Consider the following 24238-nt stretch of genomic DNA (forward strand, 5'->3'; position numbering starts at 1 on the left):
CGCCACAAGCATTCAGTGGCCATTAGCAGGCGAAACATCACTTCACTTCACAACACATAGAGGCATGTCGATGTAAACTCAGGCTGCCATTGAGGACACAGCAGAAGATTTCCCCCCTGCTGCGATATTACAGTACGTACAGAAAGGTAATCCTGTGAGGCGGCCTGTTCCGACAGGAGGACGGACAGACAGGCAGGCAGGCGGGTATCAGAGAAAAAGACAGGCAGGCAGACGGAGGTGAGACAGTTTGACGAACACACAAAGCATTCAGAATCAGAGTCGAAATCAACATCATTGTCACGTTGCACGTTTAGTCGTTTACAGTTGTGGTAAGGTGAAATTTGTTTTCGCGCAAGCTTCGACGGGCGAGCATGTACTTGGGGATTGTGCGATTGGTCGGTGTCGTCGCGGCCCTGGCCGTCTTCCTGACGGTCAGCGTCCTCGTGCTGGGCTACTCGTGGCTGGAGGCCGCCATCTTCCTGCTGGGTGTCCGGCTGCTGCCCAACGGGATGGCACGCGCCTTCGCCCTGCTGGGCGTCAGTTTCCTGACCCTGAAGCTCATGGGCGTGCTGGGCTATGCGTGGCCGGAGGCCACCATCTTCCTGATGGGCATCGTGGTGGCCAACTTGCCCGAGGAGATCCTAGCGAGGAAGACCACGGGCATGGCGGTCTTCCTGGGAGTGAGCTTCCTGGTCCTGTCCAACATGCTGGGACAGGCCAATGCCGCCGCCTTCATCGTGGGCATCATCGTGGCCAGCGCCACGGTGAACACCGTAATAGGATGACCTTAAAATAAGCATATTTTCTTTTTGGCTAAGCCAATCCAGCGGTTCTCAACCTGTGAGTCGGCGTGAGGATATTGCAAGTGAGCCCACAAATACTTCATGATAATATAACATAATACCAGTAAGACGCCTGAGGGCCCTCACCTCACCCATGTGGGGTCAGATCAACATATGGAATTAATTCTGCACATATGGAGCCATTGGAGCGTGTCTTGAGTGTACAGGGTTTGATGAGGTCAGATCAACATATGGAATGTCAGAACAGGTCAGCTCCATATATGGAGATCTAAGGGTGACAGTGGGGCCAGTGTCTAAAGTGTACAGGGTTTGATGAGGGCCCAGGTAGGGCCGGGCCTGTTGAGAATGTAAATATTGATGACATCAGGGAACAGCAGGTCGCATTTATCAATTAATTTAAGTCTAAATCAAGCCATTCAGGATCCTGGTGAATCATGAACATAAAACATTTGATTCTCTGAAAAAAGGGTTCACACCCGTGTTAAGTGAGGGGTGCTAATATATGAAAGTCTAACTCATGTTGATTAGGTGATGTAATGGTGATGTAAAACAAACCTTAAACGCCATTGACAATAAAGAGACAATATGACATAATGAGGCACATATGACGTGCCTTCATTGTCAATGGCGTTTACAAAACAAACATTGAACTAAAGACAAACATTAAACCTGTATATTGGAGGGGCTAGCGCCCCTCAAAAAGATATATAAAAAAATAAAAACTGCAAAAAAATTAATTATCATATAATTAAATGTTTTCATTATTATTATGGTTTACAGAATCAAATGTTTTGTGGTCATGATTCGGGTTCAATGGGTTCTGGAACAATGGCACCAGAACATGGCCTCCACTGCTATGCCTCCATAATTGTGGATCAGGAGTGTTCTGAGCTCTGTTACTGTAAATGCTGATACTCTGAATGCTGTTATTCTGAATCATCCTATTACACTTCACCCCTGACTGGATATTAATAATTTCCCCCTGTGACCGACTCGTCACTACCCAGGGTAAGGAACGACACAAGACAAGGCAGCTTCCTTAAGTTTGTCGCTTTATTCCTCCAAGTCAAGGGAATAACAATTTGAAAGCATCACAATAATAGTTTACACAGGAGAGCGGATGGCTCTCCACTGTCCGGACAGAGGCTCTCTTTCCAGTGTTTGTGGAGATGACTGATTTAACCTGTTGTGCCTTGATCACGTCCATGCACAACAGGTGCGCAGCCACACCCAGCTCTCCAGTTCTAGTTTGACTCAGGCCAGGTGTTACTGCTTAAATCAGTCATCCTCCCTCTCACACCCCCATTTAGATATTCCTTAGATATTAGAGAATCCCTGTTTTAAGGTCATATTCTAAGGTCATGTTCTGAACCGCATGTGATGACGACACATGACGTCTCCGTGCGGCAGAAGTGTGTGGAATAAATACTGCCATCCGTCTAGCTCCAGTGTTCACTCCATGTTTATTAATTTGTGAGATCAGAGCCACAGAAGACGCGAGACCAGTATTAGACAGACAACCGAGAGACCTGAACACCGTCTTTTGATTAGTGGACCCCTAAAAAGCTTCCAGTGTTCTGTCTTCTGAATAGTAGACTAAGTTAACTCTTAAGGATCAGTTATCATGGCCGACACTAAGGCTAGGTTTGACACGGCAGCCGATGACGTGAAGCAGCTGAAGACTCAGCCGGCTGACGAGGAGAGACTGAGGATCTATGCTGCGTTCAAACAGGCCACAGTGGGAGATGTTAACACGGTGCGCCCCGGCATGCTGGACTTCACTGGCAAGGCCAAGTGGGACGCCTGGCAGACGCAGAAAGGAAAGAGCCAAGAGGACGCCATGAAGGAGTACATCGCCTTGGTGGAAGAGATGAAGGGCAAATATGGAGCGTAAACCACTTTGAACCATTATCTAGATCCAGACCGGATCAGAAGCAAAGAAACTCGATCCCAACCCAGCTAGTCTACCATTATAAATAAACACTCATGAAAATAGTAACTAGTTACTTTACGACACTGTCTACAACGCGTTGTGATTTTGTAGATCGGCTATTTTTGGTGATGACAGAAACACCTTCCAAGTACAGAATGTAACTTAAGTCCGGTTACGGAGACTAGAGGCCCGGGTCTCTGTGCAGGTTCTGATAGCAATGCATACAATGCGCCCTGATCGAAATCGATTAAAATATAATAAAATACTAAATATTGAAACTAAGAATATGACAAAAACAATAAATCACACATTGTAAAACATTAAATGTAAAAAATTCTCAGCAACATGAAAGTTACTGCACACAGGTGGAGCACATATAGCTGCTCAATGAGTCCAAATGTAAGGATATAATTTTGGGGGATTTTTTATTTAATAGCTTTTTTATTTAATACAGTGTACAGTAAGCTGACAGGAACTGGGGGGAGCGAGAGATGGGGAATGACACGCAGCCAAAATTGTACTATGGGGATGCTGACTTATTTAGAGGGGGGGCTAATGCACTGTTTACAGAGAATTATACAACAGGTCGTTTCGAGGAAGCAATCTGATTGGTTGCGTTGCTTTCGGAACTCGCCCTGTGGTGTGGACCAATCTGTCCACACCATCAGACCGTTAAACCACCCCCTCTCGTGTAATATTGCTTAAGTCAGTCTGGAGGGGGCATAGGGGGGCTAAACTGCCATCCCTGCACGCTGAAAAGGTCATCGGGATGATGGGATCCCGTCAGCGTCAGCGGTGTGACAGGAGCCCTTCATCTGTGGAGAAGCAGCTGATAGCATCCTGATATCTGCTGTTATGTGCAATTGGAATGCAATTGCAATGGAAAGCTGGACAGTCGTTCTCATGGCTTTGGTGTGTGGTCGGACTGGCCAGACCTAAATGACATGTGCTGCTGGGCTGACATTACCCTGGAGTGGGTAGGGTCTAACTCTGAGGCGGTGGCTGGCTGCCTCAGAGAATGTTATATCTGACCCCAGTATCTCTGTCAGAGCAACTATGACTGTGTGGAACGGAGCATCAACTTCCACTGACTAATGCCCGAGGTCGCCTCCTATGGGCATAACAACAAAGGCAGCGACAACATTGGACTGAGTTGAGATTACAAGGAAAGACTCCATGTCTTCCTGCTGCAGACCATTCTGTCTCTCACTGTGTTAAAGAATGTTGCCATTGATGATGCATTGTTGTTTTTACTTTGAAAGCGAGATTACAGGTTCTACCTTCTAAACTTAATCTCTCCATCTGGTTTCCAGGCAATCATACTCCTCACTGTATTCATCATGGCCATGAACAAATAGCTGAAACCATGTCCCACATCTTAAATGGTTGCCATGTTTACAGGGGCCTCTACATAAGTAGGCATGACAGAATAGTGGATTTGATATCGAAAGACATCTCTTCCATTTTCAGGTCCTCCACATATGCTTTATAAGCACTCTACTGTGAAGCCAAAGATGTTTAACCTGTGTAATGATGATTCTGTGTTCTCTAACATTTCAGCATAACACCCCTGATGTCATTGTTGTAAATGAAAACCATAGAGAGGTGTTCATTCTCGAGGTCGGCTGTACCTTTGACTATAGCCTGGAAGAAGCCTTACTAACCAAAGTGCTGAAGTATCAGCAGCTAGTACAGACCATCTCACAGCTAGGCTACAGATGTAAACTTTTAGTTTTTATCTTTGGCAGCCTAGGCGGGCATGTGTATAAGTTGGTTGTGAGAGGCTTACAAATGGCCGGCCTTTCCAAAAGGAAAGCCAAGCAGTTAGCGAGGTACTGCTCAGTTTCAGCCATTACAGGAAGCCACTCAATTTGGAGGAGGCGTTGTTGCCTTTATCCATGATTTATGTCTGCTGCCCTGTGTCCAACATGTCAGCTGTACTGTATGTGACGATGCTTTGCCGTCCATGCACGTTGTAACTGGCTGCTGCGTGCGTGCGTGTGTGAGTGCGTGCGTGTCTGTGCATGTGTCTGTGTGTGTGTGTCACTATATAGATTTACCACAAAGAGGGAGAGGCAGAGAGAGTGAGAGTGAGATTGATTGATTGAGATGACATTTAATTGATGTTAGACAGAGCAGGACAGTATGCTGAGTCAGTCAGGTGACTCGGTGGTGTCGGTCTACGTCTGCGTTTCTCTTTACGTTAATGTCCATCTGAAGATGACAATATGTGTCCATAATGGGATGACATGCTGGTATTAAAGGCACACTGTGTGACGAGGAGGTCACCGACGCACCTTAAAACTGTAGAATCCTGGGTGTTCGTCTCACTCTGAGGTTGTACAAATGGACCCTTTCAAGTCCATTTAAGTACACTGACTTAAATTAAAGTCCTTCCACGTTCCCCTTTGTGTGGTTAAAAGAAGAAGCCGGGTAAGAAATAATAATCTCTGTTCAATAATGTAGGCCCACATGTGAAGCATTTCTCTCTCCCTATAGAAGCTTTATGGTGCTCCTCTATCTTTGCCCTCCTTTAGTATGCTGGGATGAATATGCAAATGTGGCCCCCCTGTGATCCTATTCAGGTAATAATCATTAATAATAATCATCTCTGTACGTGTTTGAACTCTGAGCTTTAATTATTTTTTCTAGTGGACTCTTTTGGATGACCTTTTGTTCGCACGCACACACGCACGCACGCACACGCACACACACGCACACACACACACACACACACACACACACACACACACACACACACACACACACACACACACACAATAATAGTTACCGTAATAGATTTAATAAAGAATTCAAAAGACCTTTATTATTTATTATCAAAAAACACATGATTAATATCTGCTTATACATGCCAAATAGATGAGCTTAAAACACTAAATTAAAACTTCAAGCACATATTTAATTGTTCTGGGCCTAAAGCATATTATGCAGTTCAGAATCGCACATTTCACCCCCCAAAAAACAACAGCTTTTCCTTGCAAGCTACAATCTCATGTCTGCATTTACATGCACAACACAATGTATGTACATTACATATTCCTGTATTAGTGTCAATACAGAATGTATTACCAAACAGCGTCCAATAACCACGGTTCAGTTGTTGTATTGGATAACAGTGCTTCTCTCAGGGCCGAGACCTATAGTCACATTACTGTGAAGATTGCCTGTAATACACTTTACCTCTGCAAAAGGTCTGAGCGGCTGTGAACCGTACCAACGGGGGGGGGGGAACTGAAAAAATAAATATCTATGAACTTTTAAGCAGCAAAGGGCACATACAGTACGGTACAGAATATCGCATTATATAGGAGTAGTTTCAAAACGCATTAATCTTATGTCCAACACAACCTAGATGCTCATGAATCCTACGTATATGCTTTTTGGAGGAGAAAAAAAAGAGCATATCGTTGCTGTCGCATGGAAACCTTGTATGTCCAAAATTGTTAATTTTCAGGAACAAATAATATGTGTTCAAATGTGTTCCAATGGATTCAATTGTTACTTTTCATCAACACAAATCCAAACTATTTTGCTACTGCGACTGTACTTACGGTAGTAGCTATATTATATAAGTACTAAGTACAAAGCAGGGCATTAAATTACAGGAAAAACATGAATACATAAATACAATAGAATTATGGAGATCCAAGGTTTCTGTCCAACCGTGACGATATAATAGATAATCTCACGGTCGCACTAGTGTCTATAATATTTATTTCACACACATACGCATACTATCACGGCACACACACACACACAGTAAATCCTTAGTATTAATTCATTTGTACATTTAAGAGTGTTCAAATGTAACCAAATGGACCCTTATGGGTCAATTTCATGTATACATTTGCGTACTCTCCGATTCAGATTTCTACTGTGCAGATTAAGATTTCTACTGTGCATTCAGGCTGAAATAAGCCTTGCATATACCCACTCAAACTTTGATACAATTATTAAAAAGCTGCTACCAAAAGGGAAAGCACATGCAAATCCTTTTGTTCTGCCACTAAGCATGTGCCATTAACCACGCTTCATTAAACATGATCATTAACTACGCTAATTATACCAAGGCTATAGCACCACTCATTAGAAGAATCCCCTTAACACCATCTCCTCTCTCTCATATTAGACTACAGAACCCAGTCTGTCTGTGAGCACATTTGAATGACTACTATTTCATTCTACCTTTGAATTATTTTCTCTTTTTCTATCAGACATCTCAGATACCAGCTGAGGTCTGTGGTGCTGACCAAAATGAAAATTTTGTTTGTTTAAAAGTAAATTTAGACTTTGGTAGAAGTTTGAGTAGTGTTGTTATCTTATGTAACTTTATTAGAAATGGATAGCACTGTGTAAGTTGACACAGCATACTGTATTACAGTAAATATAATTTAATACAAATGCCTCATGTTGATTTGACAATTTGAAAGATCTGATCCGTGTCTTCAAATATTATATAATTATATATTGTCAGAATCCGCTTGCGTTTGTTAAATGTGTGACTTTAATACTGTGCTACAGTGTGTAAATCAATGCGGACATTTTTGAATATCCATTTCTAATCAGCAGAGATTTGAAAATAACCCACCAATATTTTAAAGTAACTACACAACCCAAAAATCTGCCAAAGTGAAATTTTGCTGTAATGTTCCATTATGTACAACATTATACATTCGATCTAAGATCGATATCATATACAGTACATGCAGATCCCATTATAAATTGCCATCGCTTTAGTTGATTTCATTACAGTACATTCAGTAGCGTTTCCTTTCCTGTTTATTCTCTTTTCACACCATTTGTCTCTTCTTGTATCTCATGCTGAACAGACCTTTTTCACAGAACAGATGGTGTTTACCAAACTATTTCATGTCAAAATGGCTGTATTGCCTCTGGCCACCTTGTGCAAACAAATCCGAGCAGCTTACTTACAATCTTTATTCACTAATAAGTAAACCCTTTACAATCACGTTTCAGTAGTTAGGAGGACTTGGGGTCCGAAAGGCGAGCCTGTTGATTGTGCAAAGTCTTCATTGTCGTTCTTTGTGAAGTCTTAGACTTTCCTTAGTTTCGCATGGATTGTTCTGTAAGTTTGTTTTTCATGTTGTGTGTTTGTTTGAGTACCAGTTCTAAGCACTGAAAATCCAAAGTTGAAACTTTGAACATCCTCTAATGTCAGTCCATGTAACTCACACATCCGTCTGTAACATATAATACCTAATTTATGTGTCATATGCTGAAAATGTGCAGAATTACAAACTCACAAGCCGTCACATCCGTGACGCAATCAGACAGGTGATGTAAAGGCTCAGTGTCGTTATGTTCCATTTGAACACATTTTGTCTGTAAAAGTAAAAATGGCCATCGTTGATGTTGACCAATCACAGACACCCCCCACTCTTTCTCTCTCTCTCTCTCTCTCTCTCTCTCTAGCTCTCTCTTCATCCCGGGCATTACAAGCTCTCTCATCCAAACACTCTTCAGATCTCTCACTGGGCCGTGTCCTCCCGACTTTTCCGCCTTCCCTCCCCAATACCTCCTTTACTCCTTTCCTTCCTCCTCTGCTATCCGGGTGGCTCCTGCCTCCTCCACGGGGCCCTCCCTCTCTGCCACCTCGGTGTTGGCCACGGCGGGGCTCTTCCTCCCCTTGGCCCCGCCCTCCTCCTCGGGGCCGTCCAGGCCCTCGGCGCCCTCCTGGCCCTCGGCGACAGTGCGCTCCTTCTTCAGCTTGATGTGGAAGGTCTCCTTGGTGGGAGCGTGCTTCGCTATGTTCTCCTTCAGCCTGGCGCCTGCCGCGTGCATCTTCTCCCTCTTCTCCGGTGGCACCACCTTACAATTTTGAGACATTTTAGCGGACGTTTTTTACACGTGTGACATCAGCATAAGCAGAGTCAGGCATGTCAGCATCAGCAACTCTAGGCAATAAACAACACGGTAAATACTAAATAGTCACATAACAATGAACCTAGCATCTATCTAAACCAGTGGTTTGCCAAGGACCCCCAAATTGATATGTATCTGTAAAGATTCTGTGCCAGGGTCCTCGATAAAAGAATATTTGGGTTGAATCGTTTCTAAATGATTACAAAAATATATATAATATATATTTCAAAAGTTCACAACATGTTGTGAGGTTGTAGATTGATCTTTGAATAGCTGAAAACCTTATTGTGATTCTATATTAGCTAAATGTATAGGGATCCACTGGGAGCACTTTGAGAACCACCGGTCTAAACAACATCTAAAATAGCATTGTGATACAATGCTATTTTTGCTACTTTAGAATTTGAATCCTGAAAAGTAACAGTTTTGGTCAAGTGAGGTTTCCAGCTGACAACAATCTATTATACAACAGGTTGTTTCGAGGAAGCAATGATTGGTTGAAACAGCCTTGATCTAGCCGAGCTTCAAACCAGCATCATGGAACACCAGCCGTGTTGTTCTCGCAGCAGACTCGGTGGCTAGGCTAGCTAGTTTCTTGGGACATTTGTGGTCGTAGTGGCTTCATCTGTAATTCAAAAATGGCGATTTTTTTTGGCTAACTGTATAATCGCAATATTACATCGAGGGTGTGCGTTACTGTCATTAATGGCACTTCTGTGCTGCTTACGGAACTCGCTTCGGGTCGTTCTTGCAGCAACGCATGCATGCCATTAATGACAGTAACGCACACCCTCTCGTGTAATATTGCTTAAATATAACAGACATGTGCACCTTCTCTCCCAGGTTGTGCATCTTGTTCCCCAAGTTGCCCCGGGTCTTGGCCATGTTCTCCTTGGAGAAGGCGGACCTCAGGCCCTCGGTTGACTTCATCATGGACTTCTTCATGCGGGCGCCGCGCGTGGCGTCCGGCTCCTCCACGGTCAGGTACTCCTCGTCCGAGGAGAGGTCGGGAGGGGCGGCGTAGGTGTCGGCCTCCACCTCCACGCCATCCAGGCCCACGCCTTTAGGCACCTTGTTGACGGTCACGGAGGGGATCTGCGCGTCGCCCTGCGAGACAAAGGACACTCAAGTTTAACTTCTATACACTATATGAATACTGAATAGCAGATCATTGCCTTTCCTTTTCAGTTTCATCCAATCAGATCTTACATGATCTAATATACTATATATAATGTTCCAGTTCTGCTATTGTTTTTTATTATATATATATATATATATATATATATATTTTGTCATCATTTTAATTCATCCGTTTCTCTCTCCATATTGGATAAAATTGGTATCCCAAACTGAAAGTATATTTTTGGTTTACTAAAGAGCTGGAGAGACAGGGAGACTCTTGTTACTAAACTATAGCAATGAATTTCAGTTAAATTAATTATCTAGACCCTCCAAAAAAACGTGATTATACAATCACATAATTCATTGCAGTTTTCAAAAACATTGCAAAATATGTGGGGCAGATTTTCTCATATTTCACAACCTCCTGCATAGTTACCAACTTAGTTACAAAATATTATATAATCATCAAGATTAAAACAAAGCAAAACAAAACAAAAACATGTCTGAAATATGTGTCAAGAATATATGTACGTTTCCACAATATTCAACATCTCTTTGCCGAAAATTGCAGATCTATAAGCTCACGACACGTTGACCAAATGTCTTTGTGTTTGTGTAGCTTATAGATCTATTCATAAGATCTATTTTCAGGCTGCTACAGTATATAACATTCTTCTTAAGTGGATAATAAGTGGAAATGGTGTTGTATGGACTATTTCTGCTATGAACATCGGCTCTTAACTTTGAACACTATATATTGTCTTTTGACAAGCTGAGCTGAGCTGGCTATTCGGGGGCCCTTGGCGTGCGGGGAAAGGTTCAGGAACCCCTGTGCTAGACATGTGATATTCCATCCAGCTTCCTGCTTGTGAATACATGTGAGACCGTGGGCATCAGTTGGAGCTATTTATACAGTTCACTACTGGGAGTTGATACAGTAAGAACATCCTAATGCATAAGATAGAACAGGATCCTCTTACTTTATATTCAGTATGTATGAGGCACAGGGCCTGCAGGTACAAATACCCTCATTTCACGGAAAGGATTCATAACTAATTAAGTTGTGCGAATGTGCAATATTAAAATTCTGTCTGATATCTGATTACAGATTTTTACTTGCATGGTCAAATCGACCAATAACGGAACCGGTATTGCAGTACAAGTTTCCAGTAGGGTTTAGTTATACAGTGACAGTTCATGCAGATGCAGACAAAAAAGGGGAAAAAAATAAAATCTTTTTGAAAGTTTCCCCAGAAAACACTGATTGTATCAGCAGCCTTCATCATCAACAAAGGCTTTTTCAGCTTCCCATTCAAACATAAATGTTATGTAATAAAATATTGGTTTAATAGAGTTTTTTTTTTTACCGTGAACATTTTAAACCAAAATCTTTGCTTCTGGGGTTCCCTGGAACAAATACATATAATTGTGGGGGTCCTTGCCATGAAAACGTTTGAGCAGCACTGATATAGCAACTTAATGATATAGCAACTTAATGATATAGCAACTTAATGCTGTTAATAACACACAGAAGCATAAAAGAAAAAGTCAACTTCAAAATCTGATCTTTTTGGCAAACTACACCATCATACTACGGCGTATAACTTAGGCTTCACATGTGCTTTTGTTTCAACAAAAGATACTTGCTCTGCACCTCGCCAAAAATCCTTTCCCCTCACTCAACGGGCACACGCCCACAGTCACCTGCCACGTCCCGCAGGTGACTTTGGTTTCCAAAGCCAATTCATTCTAATTAAACCCTGGCCATTGGCGAGGAGCACGCTCATTAATCAAAAGCAGGAGTCATCAGAAAGGCTTTCTGAATGACACCATAATTACACCAGCAGGGAACGGGGTGCCGCTCAAGGTTCTTATTCAGAGCCTTTGAGTGGGGAAATGGCCCAGAGCGTGACACGTTGACAAAAAGATCAGTCTGAAACGTCTCACTGAGCGAGCGAGGAAACGCAGGCAGAGGAGGAGGAGGTCAGCAAACTTTATGGAAGAGCGAGATGTGTCCCTAAGACATTTTAAAGTGGGCTTCAGTTCAGTTGAGGGTAATGCACAGTGAGGGGGTTATTATTCAGACAGGGTCGTGAATCAGCCAGAGGAACTTTTCTTTCTCAATAATGACCTCCTCTCTGTTCATTATCAGGCTGCCACCCAATATATAGGAGAAACTTTACCATTGTACGTTTCTGCATTGTTGGGATTAAAGAAATGCAACGCTTTGTGTGCTTTGCAGAAACATTCGTGACATCTCTGGCGACCAGGCTCACTTATTACATGGCTATACTTAAAGATGAAATCAATCATTTTATACAAAGTGTAATGACAAATTGACAAAACAAAAATCACTGATTTAACCATGTAAGGTCCCTTTATACTTAGTTGACCGGGGGTCCCCAGACTCCCCACTACACCAAATCTGTTTACCGAAATCAGGTTTATAGCTTGTAGATCATCTATTATTGCCAGATGTGCGCCCCCAGAATCTGTATACAGTATATACGCTGCTAGGATTGAAGTGGCTAATGTCAGACCTAAAAGCGGCACAGAACATCATGAGGGAAGGCTGGTTACTTCCACTCTAATGAACGTACATTTGAAGTACAGGGTGGTGGGGGGGGGGGGTCAGCCCACATGGTGGCATCTGGCCGGAGACCCCTGTGGTGCCCGTGTGTCCCCTAGCTCCCCTGCTGTTCTGTCACATTGGAGCAAAAACTAAGCTTTGTCCTCCAATGTCCTTTTTGGTCAACAGAAGCCACTTCTCCTTCCTCTGCTTGCAAAATAAGTGATTTATCTATTTCCTGTTAACACCCAGTGTATAATGGACTGTGGTGGTCTGTTATGAATCACTTTAAACCTCTATTCTTAGAGAAACCAACTTGAGTTACAAATGTATTTGGACCGCCAAAAATAGCCAATCTAGAAGCTCACAACGTGCTGCAAACTGACCTTGTCGATCAGCAAGGTTGGCTAAGGTTTTGCCCAGAATACGAATGCTGGGGTTCGAGCGGTTAAACTGTAATTAATCTAAGCTAACAACTAAGATGTTCTCAGGTATGGTACACTCCTGCTTGCTATGTGGCCCTAGCGACGCATTGGCACTCTTTAGTAACGCATGTCTAACCTCATGTACTGTACATAACTGCTGCTTTTTTATACTATACGTGTATATACAATACATAATGTATTAGATTCTCTTTGCTTTCTGCCCACCTTTCCTCTTTCTTTCCTGCAAACTACAAAAATGATGGAGCCTGCACAAAAACGAATTTCACCAACTGATTTGCGCACCTGTGATGTGACAATGAATCTGATTCTGACTCAACAGCTTACACAATTTAGGCATTTAGTGGACGCTCTCATCGAGAGCGAATTACAAAAAGCGAGGTAAACATACATAGAATGCAGAGAGACCGTGTGCCTCACTAAACTGGGAACACAGGTAACCTTGTCCAGGCACCTTGGCCGGTAGCACCTAGTCTGGTAGTGTGCCGCGGGTTCGACTCCCGATCCCGACGGCCTTTACTGTGGGAGCATGTCACTCCCCATCTCTCTCCCCCATTTCCTGTCAGCCTACCGTCTGTCCCTCTATAAAAAATATAAAATAAAGGCGAAAGCCACAAAAAAAACACATCAAAAAATGATCTGTACATTGAAACAATCAATGGGTGTGTGGGACTATCGTTGTGTGGTATTGCATGTTTTGCAGGGTTGCATGGCTGCAAAGCTGCCACTGCCTGCAGCATGAGATGAGTCTATATTAGGCCATGAATGTCGGAGCGAGGCGCAGCCCCTCAGAATAACCAGGAGCACACATCCGTCAATGTGGAAATTATGAAACCCTACACTAAACGCTGTCTCTGCTCGCTCCCTCGCTGTCAGCCTCCGAGGGGGAAGAAGTACTGTACGCCTGTATTCACAATTTGACAATTACAAAAGTATTGGCATCAAAATAGTAGCAAAAGTAAAAAATACTCATTATGCAGAATGTCCCATTTAATGGGGCACTCGGCATATATTAAAATACCCTATGGGTCGACCAGACTGCAGACCGTGGACATCACAAACACTGTTCAGGGGACTGGCATGATGACAATAGTCAAAGTAATGGCCAGTGGCCCCCATAGGTCCTGTATATGAGACCCTATAGGGGCCACAGGCACACCATTGCTCCAGCAGTGTACTGTGTCAGAGCAGTGTTTAACACTATAAATGGCCTCAACGTGGTGAGCATTGCTCTAGATTTGAAGGCTTCAGTGAAGCACTTTGAATTGTTAAAGTGTGTTACAAATACACTTGCCTCTGTTTGCGTGCTGTATTTGAGATGCCAGATATACACATTTAGCCCATGCAAGAATGTTGTGACTGGCCCAGCGGTCCATGCACCTAGGCGGCCATGCAGCCTGATGACAGCATGTAGCGGGTTCCCGAATCCCAATCCCGACGACCTTTGCTGTGTGTCACTCCCCATTTCCTGTCAGCCTATACTGTCCTGTCAATAAAGGCAAAAAATCCCAAAAATAAATCTGAAATCAAAAAATGAATGTTGTGACTCCATTCATCAAAATGGTGAATGGTAAATGGTGCATTTATATAGCACCTTTATCCAAGGCGCTTTACATAGATTGTGCATTACATTCACCCATTCACACACACATTCATACACTGATGTCGGCGGAAACCATGCAAGGCACCAACCTGCACATCAGGAGCAATTAGGGGTTCAGTGTCTTGCTCAAGGATACTTCGACAATGACACTGGGGGAGTCCGGGTTCGAACTGGCAACCTTGCGGTTACCATCCGGCAACTCTACCCCTGAGCCACCGCCGCCTGTCCAAAGAAGCGTAATTTAGGAAGACAGGCCATCCCACGTTTCGCTACTAGGTGAACATTGTACTAAAAACAAAGTCGGTTGTAATTACAGACAGAGAAAGGTCGATTACAAAACAAATTTTCTCCTGATTTGTCTCTCTGGGGGGGGGGGGGGGGGGGGAGCATCTTGTGTATGGTTAAGATCTATTTGGAACACAGGTGATTTGTTGTTCCATTTCCTGAACAGTAACAGTTTGTAAGTCCCCACCAGTGACAAAACTAAAATGTGATGACTTGACCTTATCCTCTCTAAACTGCATTGGGAGGCGGTTTTAGAACCAGGTCAGGATGATTGACAGCATCCCCCACAGCCCTGTCTTTCTATTATCCCCAACTACATGCACACACGCACGCACAGGAACCTGATTTCCTGACAGCAGTTTATCGTGTCCCCAATGGCTTCAGAGGAAAGGATGCTATTAACCTCTGTCTGTCTGTCTGTCTGTCTGTCTGTCTGTCTGTCTGTCTGTCTGTCTGTCTGTCTGTCTGTGTGTGTGTGTGTCTCTCTCTCTCTCTCTCTCACTCTCTCTCTCTCTCTCTCTCTCTCTCTCTCATGGAGACAGACAGCTGGCTCCACACAGCAGTGCAGTGTGTTTACTGCTCCTCGAAGGCTGGAAGTAGTTTAAACACACAGCATGCTTCCAATTACACTGAGTGAATGAATAGTGCTGTTGATGTGGAGAGATACACTATACTGTAGTGTACACTATAATGAATAGTGCTGTTGATGTGGAGAGATACTGTACACTAGGATGTCTGCCTACCATATGCCTTAGCACAGTACTCTGTGGAGCTCACAAATTACATTTAGCTTCATAGCTCCTCATACCTCTGAGAACTCTGAACCACATCACTCTGACTCTGTTTGACTAGATATTTGGTGTAGAGGAAAAAAAAACACACTCAAACCCTTTATGGTTGACTGGAGTACCTCAGGGCTCTATACTAGTGTGTCTTCTGATTGTTATTGTGGGGAAAACTTCAGATGAAAATTCTGCTAAAGATTTCCCACAATATGAATGCCGGGGTTTAAGTGGCTAAATGCATTTACTAAGTACTTTACTTGGTAAACAAACAAAAAACAAACAAACAAACAACTTCAATAGGCCTATACTCACTTGAATATTTCCACATTTGAATTCTCTATAATCTCAGAGGCACATGTACTCCACTGCAATTATTTTGCAACCTCACATTGTAGTTACTTTGGAGATTTCGATTATTAATATAAATGATACATCAACTAATGAATAAGGATAGTGTTATAGACTATAAGCTCCCCAGCAGCACAAAGTCATTACAAATAAGCTCCACCTTTTACCAGCTGCAACATTAACGTGATGAACACATTAATGATAACGATGTCATTAATATATAATATCCTGTTAGTCATCCATCAGTATATATAATATACTGTGTATACTGTATAGTATATCATCGCTGTTGGGCATAAACCTTGCATGTCCATATTTCATCCTTTTCTCCCCCTTCTTTTCTTTTCATAAAGATGAATGCCCTCTATCAGCGGTTCTCATACTCAAAATGATCATATTTGAAATGCCGCCTTGACAGGCTCATGGAATTGTAGGAGTTGTCTCTTTTTTAGGTTTTTGACATCTTGAAAGCTTGACATCTTTTTTTATATAATTATATACATAGTATAGTTCGTTCATTATTTTTGACACAGCCTCATTTAATTTAATTATTTAATTTAAGAGGTATTAAAAAGGTGTTAAAAGTCCCCGGTTTGTTTACTATTGAGCGAGAAAACAATGTTGCACTTGCAATTAAGCTAATGATCTGGGGGGACCCCCCCCCCCCCAAATAATTTGGGCAACCCATGGGGTGTGAAAAATCTTTGCCATGAGAATTTTTGCCAATAATGACATGCCCAAATTAGAGATGCCAGATTGAAAGCAGTTACGAATAAGTTTTATAAATATTGAACCAATATGAAAAGTATTAACAAGAGCTTGTGACTAAATAAAAACGACATTGGATCCATTCCAAGTTTTTTGACGTACAAGATTTCCACCTGACGGTTACCATGCAATGACACATGCATGCATGCGCGTGTGTATGTGTGCGCGCACGCTCGCACGCGCACACACACACACACACACACACACACACACACACACACACACACACACACACACACACACACACACACACACACACACACACACACACACACACACACACACACACACACACGTGTGTGTATGCGTGTGTGTGTACACTACAGTAATGCCATGTTACTGTAAGCACGTCCGCGCAGCAGTTTCTCCGTACATGTATTGCATTCGGACATTAAAGCAACTATAATTTTCATGGTTTTGACTCTGGGATGGCCTTTATAGGCTCATAAATGCCTGAGTATATTTATATTCCATAAGTTACAATAATGCAGTCGATGATGTCCGCTCACACGTTCCACCGAAATAAATTCCCGGACATTTTGCTTGTACATGCTACATGCTACATGCTACATGCTACATGCAAGATGCAAAATGCATTGGACGTCTATATTCCTGTCTCTCCATAGCTTTGTCTTGGAGTTATGAAGGGAAGCTGGAAAAATGCAAATACTCAAGTAAAGTAAATGTTACTTGCTGAGTTATAGATGTATCTAAATGTATAGCCTGAACGCCAAGATCAAATTCAACTCATATATATATATTTTTTTAAAGCGTTATTAATGTTCTCAATCTATTCGTGGGTATCTGACTGAATTATAATAATGATTATTATATCGGTACTTGGTTGAAATTAATTTCCAGCGCTGCATGCAGCTGAACCTGTGTGATGTCGTTGTTCAATTAGGATCAAAGGCTGCTGGCTGTGTGGACGAGAAGATCCTGTAAAGGGCCGTTATGCGGTGGTGATAAGAGCCCATAAACAGCATGCCCTACACAGTCTAATATAAACCACCTCACTGCTGCTCCCGGCTTAATGAAATTACTTATATGAGGTCTCTCTGTTCTCACTATATGTAGGCGAGGCCCACACGCAGTGGAAAAGCATATATTAGAGACATGCACCAATCAACGGTAACAATGCTTGTCTTTGAAACCACCCACACATCTAGTTAGCCTGGGAATTCATTACTGACAGTTTCTCCGGTTTCCTTTCTGTTCCGAGTAAAAACCTTGAAGCAGCCAAAGTAGCCAATGTGCAATCTTGTAGATTGCCTACAAAGAGATTTGATGTATAAAGTAAAAAGGAGTAGGCCAAATACAGGGCCCTGGGGGACATCAGTATAGGGTTAATGGTAGATAGAGAGGTGAAAGACTTATGACATACGTATTTTATTTTTTAAGATCACTCCTTAGACAGAGACAATTTTCTTTCTTTCTTTTTTAAATCAGTATGCTCACACATTAAGGTCATAATAAGACCATCGTCAGTGTCATGGTGGCACTGAGACCGAGACAGATTCTATAAATGTATTCTAAACCAGTAGTTCTCAGCTTGTTCCCCAAAATGATGATGTATTTGGAGGCCGACGCCTCATCTGAAAATGTTTTGTGCCAGGAAAATAGCAGGTGAGCTTGTAGATCTGCTATTTTTGAATAAAATAAAATCAAAAATGGTTTTGTGGTGTGCGAGTCTTTCACCTCTCTAGCTACCTTTTTTAAGCTACAGTAGGACAGTCTAAACCTGCATGGACGTTACCTGGTAGATGACCACGCGGAAGCGGTTTCGCGTCAGCAGCTCGTCCTGCGTGCTCTCCACCCTCTTGACGCGTACGTTCTGGCTCTCCACGCGTGCGCGCACCTCCTTCACGTTGGCGCTCACCTTGCGCGTCTTCTGCAGCAGCTTGTCCACCGTGCTGCCTGTGGACGCGTGGTCCTTGGCCAGCTTCAGCACGTCGCCCTGGAGACGCAAGGGTTAATACATTAAGACACGATAGAAAAGAAATACAAATAAAATATATTGCTCAGTGGTGCTGATAGGAGGACCCCCAGCGTAATATGCATCTCAAGATATTTTGTTCCAGGGACGCCCAGAAGCAAAGATTTGAGTTAAAAAAATCACACCAGTGTGAAGTGAGGGGCGCTAATATCTTTAAAGTCTAACTCATGTTGATTAGGTGATGTAATGGTGATGTAAAACAAATGGTGCCAACACAAACATTAAATGCCATTAACAATAATACCAAACATTTAACTTTTTAATTGATGCACGTTGAAAATATAAGAACGATGGCTTCTATTCCATTGTGCTAACTTTCCAGTAAGACTGTAAGAGAAAGGCTCTATTAGCTTGGAATCCCCAACAATGACATCATTGGTAGGCACCTAGCTGTAGTTAGTTTTGTAAACATACAATGCAGTTTCTTTCAGTATCTTCATATAATTGGTCCTCACACATGCTCATTATAAGATGGCACCATTTCAGTCTACTCACTCTGTGTCTCAGAGGAGGACTCTGGACAATCCAGAAACATGATTTGTTAAAGGGTGAGAAAATAGCCCATCCACAACACATCACAACGGAAATAGTACCATCTTATAAGTTATAATACCAATTATATGAAGATACAGTTGAAAATGGGTTAAGTATCCCTTTAATCATTCATTCATTCATTGTTCATTAGTTTCTAGCTTTGGTTGTTTGCTTAGTTACTGTAGTAAGCTTGCCTGGATGTTTTTGATGTTGTTCTCCAGGTCTTGCTGGCGCTCCTCCATGCGCTGCTGACTGCTCTGCACACTGTCGATGATTCCCGCCACGCGCTCCAGCAGCGACATGATGGTGAGCGCGCTGATGGGGTTCCCCGCTCCGTCCTCCAACGCCGAGATCTCCAGCTTCTCCTGGAGGCCGGCCGCCATGCGCAGCTTCTCCATCGCACTGGTTCGAAGGCGAAAGGTAAGTTCTATAGGAGCTGTAGTTCGGAGATGGCCCGCTGGCTATAGGGCTAGAATAGATAGAGAGATAGAACCCAGAACTTGAGTCAAAGTATCTATAATCCTGATCAAATATGACTACAAGAGAACGTTGCTCTGTTGGTAAGTAATTAAGTAATTGCTTTTAAAAAGTACTCTGGAATTTCAAGAAATTATCAAAAAGATAGAAGCTGATCTACAGTACGAGCTCCAAAGCAACATGTCATAAATGTTGACTCGGCGCCATTCAATGCTGTGGAGACAGAATGGTAAATCAAGCCGTTGGCATGCGACGTCGCGGGTGTCACGGTCCGTGACATATGTTATGTTTTTCTAGTGTTCCTTGTTCCTAGTTTGTGTGTTTTAGTGTGTACTCTTATTTTGTAGTCTTGTTCCTGTGTTTCCTGTCTGCCTTGTTTGATGTCACCTGCCTTGTCTCACCTCCCTGTATTAGTGTAACCCTAGTCACCTGTGTTCTGTTTGCCTGTTAGCCTATCCTATTGTTGATTATCAGTTGTGTTCACCTGTGTCCTGTTTTTCCCTGCCCTTATATACTCCCCTGTTCTGTCAGTTCCTTGTCGGAGTATTATTGTAAGTCTCGGTGTGTTCTGTTCCTTCGTGGATGAATAAATCTATTATATTTGAGATCTTCTGCCTCTGCCTATTGCTGTCTGCTCTTGGGTCCTACCCTCCTTGCCCTGCACACGTGACAGAATACTCCGACCAGTTGGACCCAGCGGACATAGGTTTGTTTTTTGCTTTTTGGCTTTTTTGGATTTTTGGATTTTGCCAGGCTGCTAAGGCTGTCCACAATGACCGACAGCCACCAGCCCAGCCTACCTTTTGCACCTAAGGACTTTGGTGTAACAAGGGACGTCTTTTATGAGGATACTCAGTTCCTTGTTCAACTGGAGAAATATTGGAGGCAGAATCCTGTTTTTGCCCAGTTTATGGGTTTTTTCCGATGGGAGAGTCGGGGAGCCATTTTCCCCCAAGTGCCTCCTCTGCCTGCAGTCCCGCCTGCAGCCCTACTTCCTCTGCCTCCAGTACCGTCTGCAGCCCTGCTTACTGTGCGTGCAGCTCTGCCTGCAGCCCTGCCTGCAGCCCTTCTTCCTCTGCCTGCAGTCCCGCCTGCAGCCCTACTTCCTCTGCCTGCAGTCCCGCCTGCAGCCCTACTTCCTCTGCCTCCAGTACCGTCTGCAGCCCTGCTTACTGTGCGTGCAGCTCTGCCTGCAGCCCTGCCTACTGTGCGTGCAGCCCTGCCTACTGTGCATGCAGCTCTGCCTGCAGCCCGGCCTACTCCGCCTGCAGCCCCGCCTGCAGCCCCGGCTCCTCAGCCTGCAGCCCCGGTTCCTCAGCCTGCAGCCCCGGCTCCTCAGCCTGCAGCCCCGGTTCCTCAGCCTGCAGCCCCGGCTCCTCAGCCTGCAGCCCCGGCTCCTCAGCCTGCAGCCCCGGTTCCTCAGCCTGCAGACCTGGCTCCTCAGCCTGCAGCCCCGGTTCCTCAGCCTGCAGCCCCGGTTCCTCAGCCTGCAGCCCCGGCTTCTCAGCCTGCAGCCCCGGTTCCTCAGCCTGCAGCCCTGGCTCCTCAGCCTGCAGCCCCGGCTCCTCAGCCTGCAGCCCCGGCTCCTCTGCCTGCAGCCCCGGCTCCTATGCCTGTAGCCCCAGCTCCTCTGCCTGCAGCCCCGGCTCCTATGCCTGTAGCCCCAGCTCCTATGCCTGCAGCCCGGCCTACCGTGCCTGCAGCCCTGCCTCCCGTATCGCTTCCAAGGTCCTCCGCCTCGCCTCGGCCTCCAGGCCGACCTCCTGACGGCACCCCCTTCTCGTCTCGGCCTCCAGGCCGACCTCCGGACGGTGCCCCCCCCTCGCCTCGGCCTCCAGGCCGACCTCCGGACGGTGCCCCCCCCTCGCCTCGGCCTCCAGGCCGACCTCTGGACGGTGCCCCCCCCTCGTCCCGGCCTCCAGGCCGACCTCCGGACATCACCTTCTCAGCCCTGTTCCAGGCCGTCCCCCTGACGTTACCCCCGCCTCTGTCCATTATCCAGGCTGGCCCCCTGACATCGCCTGGTCTGCCCCTCTTGCCCTCCTCCAGACCCCCACCACCCACCCTGCTCGATGCTCTGGACTATATTGAGGCATGTCTGGAATCCATGCCTTAAGGGGGAGGTACTGTCACGGTCCGTGACATATGTTATGTTTTTCTAGTGTTCCTTGTTCCTAGTTTGTGTGTTTTAGTGTGTACTCTTATTTTGTAGTCTTGTTCCTGTGTTTCCTGTCTGCCTTGTTTGATGTCACCTGCCTTGTCTCACCTCCCTGTATTAGTGTAACCCTAGTCACCTGTGTTCTGTTTGCCTGTTAGCCTATCCTATTGTTGATTATCAGTTGTGTTCACCTGTGTCCTGTTTTTCCCTGCCCTTATATACTCCCCTGTTCTGTCAGTTCCTTGTCGGAGTATTATTGTAAGTCTCGGTGTGTTCTGTTCCTTCGTGGATGAATAAATCTATTATATTTGAGATCTTCTGCCTCTGCCTATTGCTGTCTGCTCTTGGGTCCTACCCTCCTTGCCCTGCACACGTGACAGCGGGTGTCCCCTCATGTCAAATGTCTGTAGCGTGAGGCAGCTTGACAAGTGCATCCACTGGATATGATGCTAGTAAGTCACAGGGACTTACCCCCAATCCCAGCCTTGATACTGAGAGCCAAGCAGGGAGGCATTGGGTCCCAGTTTTAAAGTATTTGGATGGTACGGACTACCCAAACGGGGATCGAACCCAACCTCCCAGTCTCAGAGTGGACACACAAACCACAAGGCCACTGACATGCGATGACTTGCCCTCCCTGGGAGGGCGTGTGTGTGTGGTCTTTGGCTGTGTACAGTGTACAGTCTATGGAATACATGAAAGACGTAATATCACAGTCACTATAAGGCTAATGTAGGATAATCTCTACATAAATGTACTGCCACTGCATGGCTATTGTGCACAGTAATGTCCATTAGTATTGTTGTCGTTAGTCAATGTCGACTATGGAATTCGGCATGACCCCACATTAAATCAATCCACATATAAGAGCGAGAGAGAGAGAGAGAGAGAGAGAGAGAGAGAGCAATGAGGCAGATTTCATCCATTCAGGAGAGAGAACCCATTTCATAATTTTAACATGTTCCAATTTTGTCTGCTAATTTCTTTGTGTCAGCACTTATAATTTTACTAGGAGTTCTCTCTCCTGATTGGTAAAATTGGTATCCTATTAAACCTGAACATTTATTTTCTCGTTATTAAAGAGCTGGAGAGACGGCGAGATGTGTGACAGACAGATGTGCTACAGAACATATATATCTATACCAATGATTACAATCAAAATATAGAGCTACTACAGTAGCTTACCTTGAATACTTTCAAAAGCTTTCAATAATAGTTGCGCTCACAATGTGACACACCATGAGCTGAGCAAGCTGAGCTTGTACAATTCTTCCAACAGATTAATTACTACGGATGAATGGGAAAAAAATAGTTATCGCAGATAATTCTGCAATTGTGTAATAAATGCAACAGGCCTACCGGCTGGCTTTCTCTTCCTCTCGGACGTTCCTTCCGCTTGCCTTGAGGCCCAAAACCAGAAGTTCCTGGAGATGTGGTTGCCTGGATGTGTGGTCCCAACCTGATGACAGAACTCTCTCTGTCCTTTAGTTCTTGCACTTCAGTGGACCGTTTCAGAACCTTGGTGAAAAACCCAAATTAACTCTTAAGCCCCAAGCCAAAGTTTCCTGGAAGTTTTGTGTTGCCTGGAGGAAGGTTGTTAGTTTTCAGAGACCGGGGAAAGAGAGCGTGAACGTCCCTAAACTGCGGTGACCCAACTCAGGTCTGGGACAGGAGAGCAGAGGGGAGGGGAGGCTCCTCGTTACTCCTTTTTAGATCACTGCTGGGGGTCCGGTTCCCAGCGCCCCCCTCCCCCCCATGCACAGATAAATCTGGAGTGTTAATCTCACTCCTACAGGGCAAAATATGAACCTGTATGGGTCAGTTTAATATGCTCTCCGGGTTAAATTAAGGTTCAGGATTCAGGGCGGCGGGGTATGGTCGGTGGTTGGTTGGGGGGTCTGACAGGGGGTGATTCAAAGGGGTGCGGCTGTGATGCCTCCATTGACTAAAAATACCCCCTTCAGTCTTTGTAAGATGATCCTGGGACATTCTGGGAAGATGCAAAAAGCAGCGATGGGGCGACGGAAACCCCCTGGACTGCTTTTAAATATAGAGCTGTTTAACAAAGACGCTGCTGTCAGTGTGATAGATAGATAGATAGATAGATAGATAGATAGATAGATAGATAGATAGATAGATAGATAGATAGATAGATAGATAGATAGATAGATAGATAGATAGATAGATAGATAGATAGATAGATAGATAGATAGATAGATAGATACAGACAGACAGACAGACAGACAGACAGACAGACAGACAGACAGACAGACAGACAGACAGACAGACAGACAGACAGACAGACAGACAGACAGACAGACACACACACACACAGAGGTGTACGTGACCGGGTGCAGTACTTAGTTTAGACATTTTTTGGTTTAGACTAGTCATTGGTTAGACCAGTCATTAGTCCTACAACTACAACCTATCTCAAACCCTCACCCTAAACCTAACCTCCCACGGGGCAGCACACCTGAACCTATAACCTTAACCCATGTCTAACCAAT

At 44.3% G+C, this 24238-nt stretch overlaps 2 protein-coding genes across 2 annotated transcripts; one reads left to right on the plus strand and one right to left on the minus strand.

Moving 5' to 3' along the window:
• The first annotated feature begins 1776 nt into the window (after nt 1-1776).
• On the plus strand, nt 1777-3149 carry LOC308325673 (acyl-CoA-binding protein-like). The gene has a single exon (XM_080778242.1). The coding sequence runs from the start codon at nt 2428-2430 to the stop codon at nt 2695-2697; it is 270 nt and encodes an 89-aa protein (XP_080634368.1). The 5' UTR covers nt 1777-2427; the 3' UTR covers nt 2698-3149.
• A 2394-nt stretch (nt 3150-5543) lies between these two features.
• cavin4a (caveolae associated protein 4a) lies at nt 5544-23465 on the minus strand. Its single transcript, XM_080778240.1, has 5 exons — nt 23088-23465; nt 19288-19562; nt 18320-18520; nt 9472-9747; nt 5544-8586 (listed from the first exon to the last, which is right to left on the minus strand). Exons 2-5 carry the CDS (start codon nt 19489-19491, stop codon nt 8299-8301), a joined length of 969 nt encoding a protein of 322 aa, XP_080634366.1. The 5' UTR covers nt 19492-19562; nt 23088-23465; the 3' UTR covers nt 5544-8298.
• Between the last annotated feature and the right edge of the window lie 773 nt (nt 23466-24238).

The sequence above is a fragment of the Protomyctophum bolini genome (genome assembly GCF_963924005.1).
Source record: "Protomyctophum bolini genome assembly, chromosome: 12".
Lineage (NCBI taxonomy): Eukaryota > Metazoa > Chordata > Actinopteri > Myctophiformes > Myctophidae > Protomyctophum > Protomyctophum bolini.

Bases quoted from the DNA above. Each gene is read 5' to 3' on its own strand.
- LOC308325673 (XM_080778242.1), top strand. From the start codon at position 2,428: ATGGCCGACACTAAGGCTAGGTTTGACACGGCAGCCGATGACGTGAAG.
- cavin4a (XM_080778240.1), bottom strand. From the start codon at position 19,491: ATGGAGAAGCTGCGCATGGCGGCCGGCCTCCAGGAGAAGCTGGAGATC. The intron at 18,521-19,287 runs GCAAGCTTACTA...TTGCGTCTCCAG, and splicing joins ACAACATCAAAAACATCCAG to GGCGACGTGCTGAAGCTGGC. The intron at 9,748-18,319 runs GTAACGTCCATG...TTTGTCTCGCAG, and splicing joins TCCGCGTGGTCATCTACCAG to GGCGACGCGCAGATCCCCTC.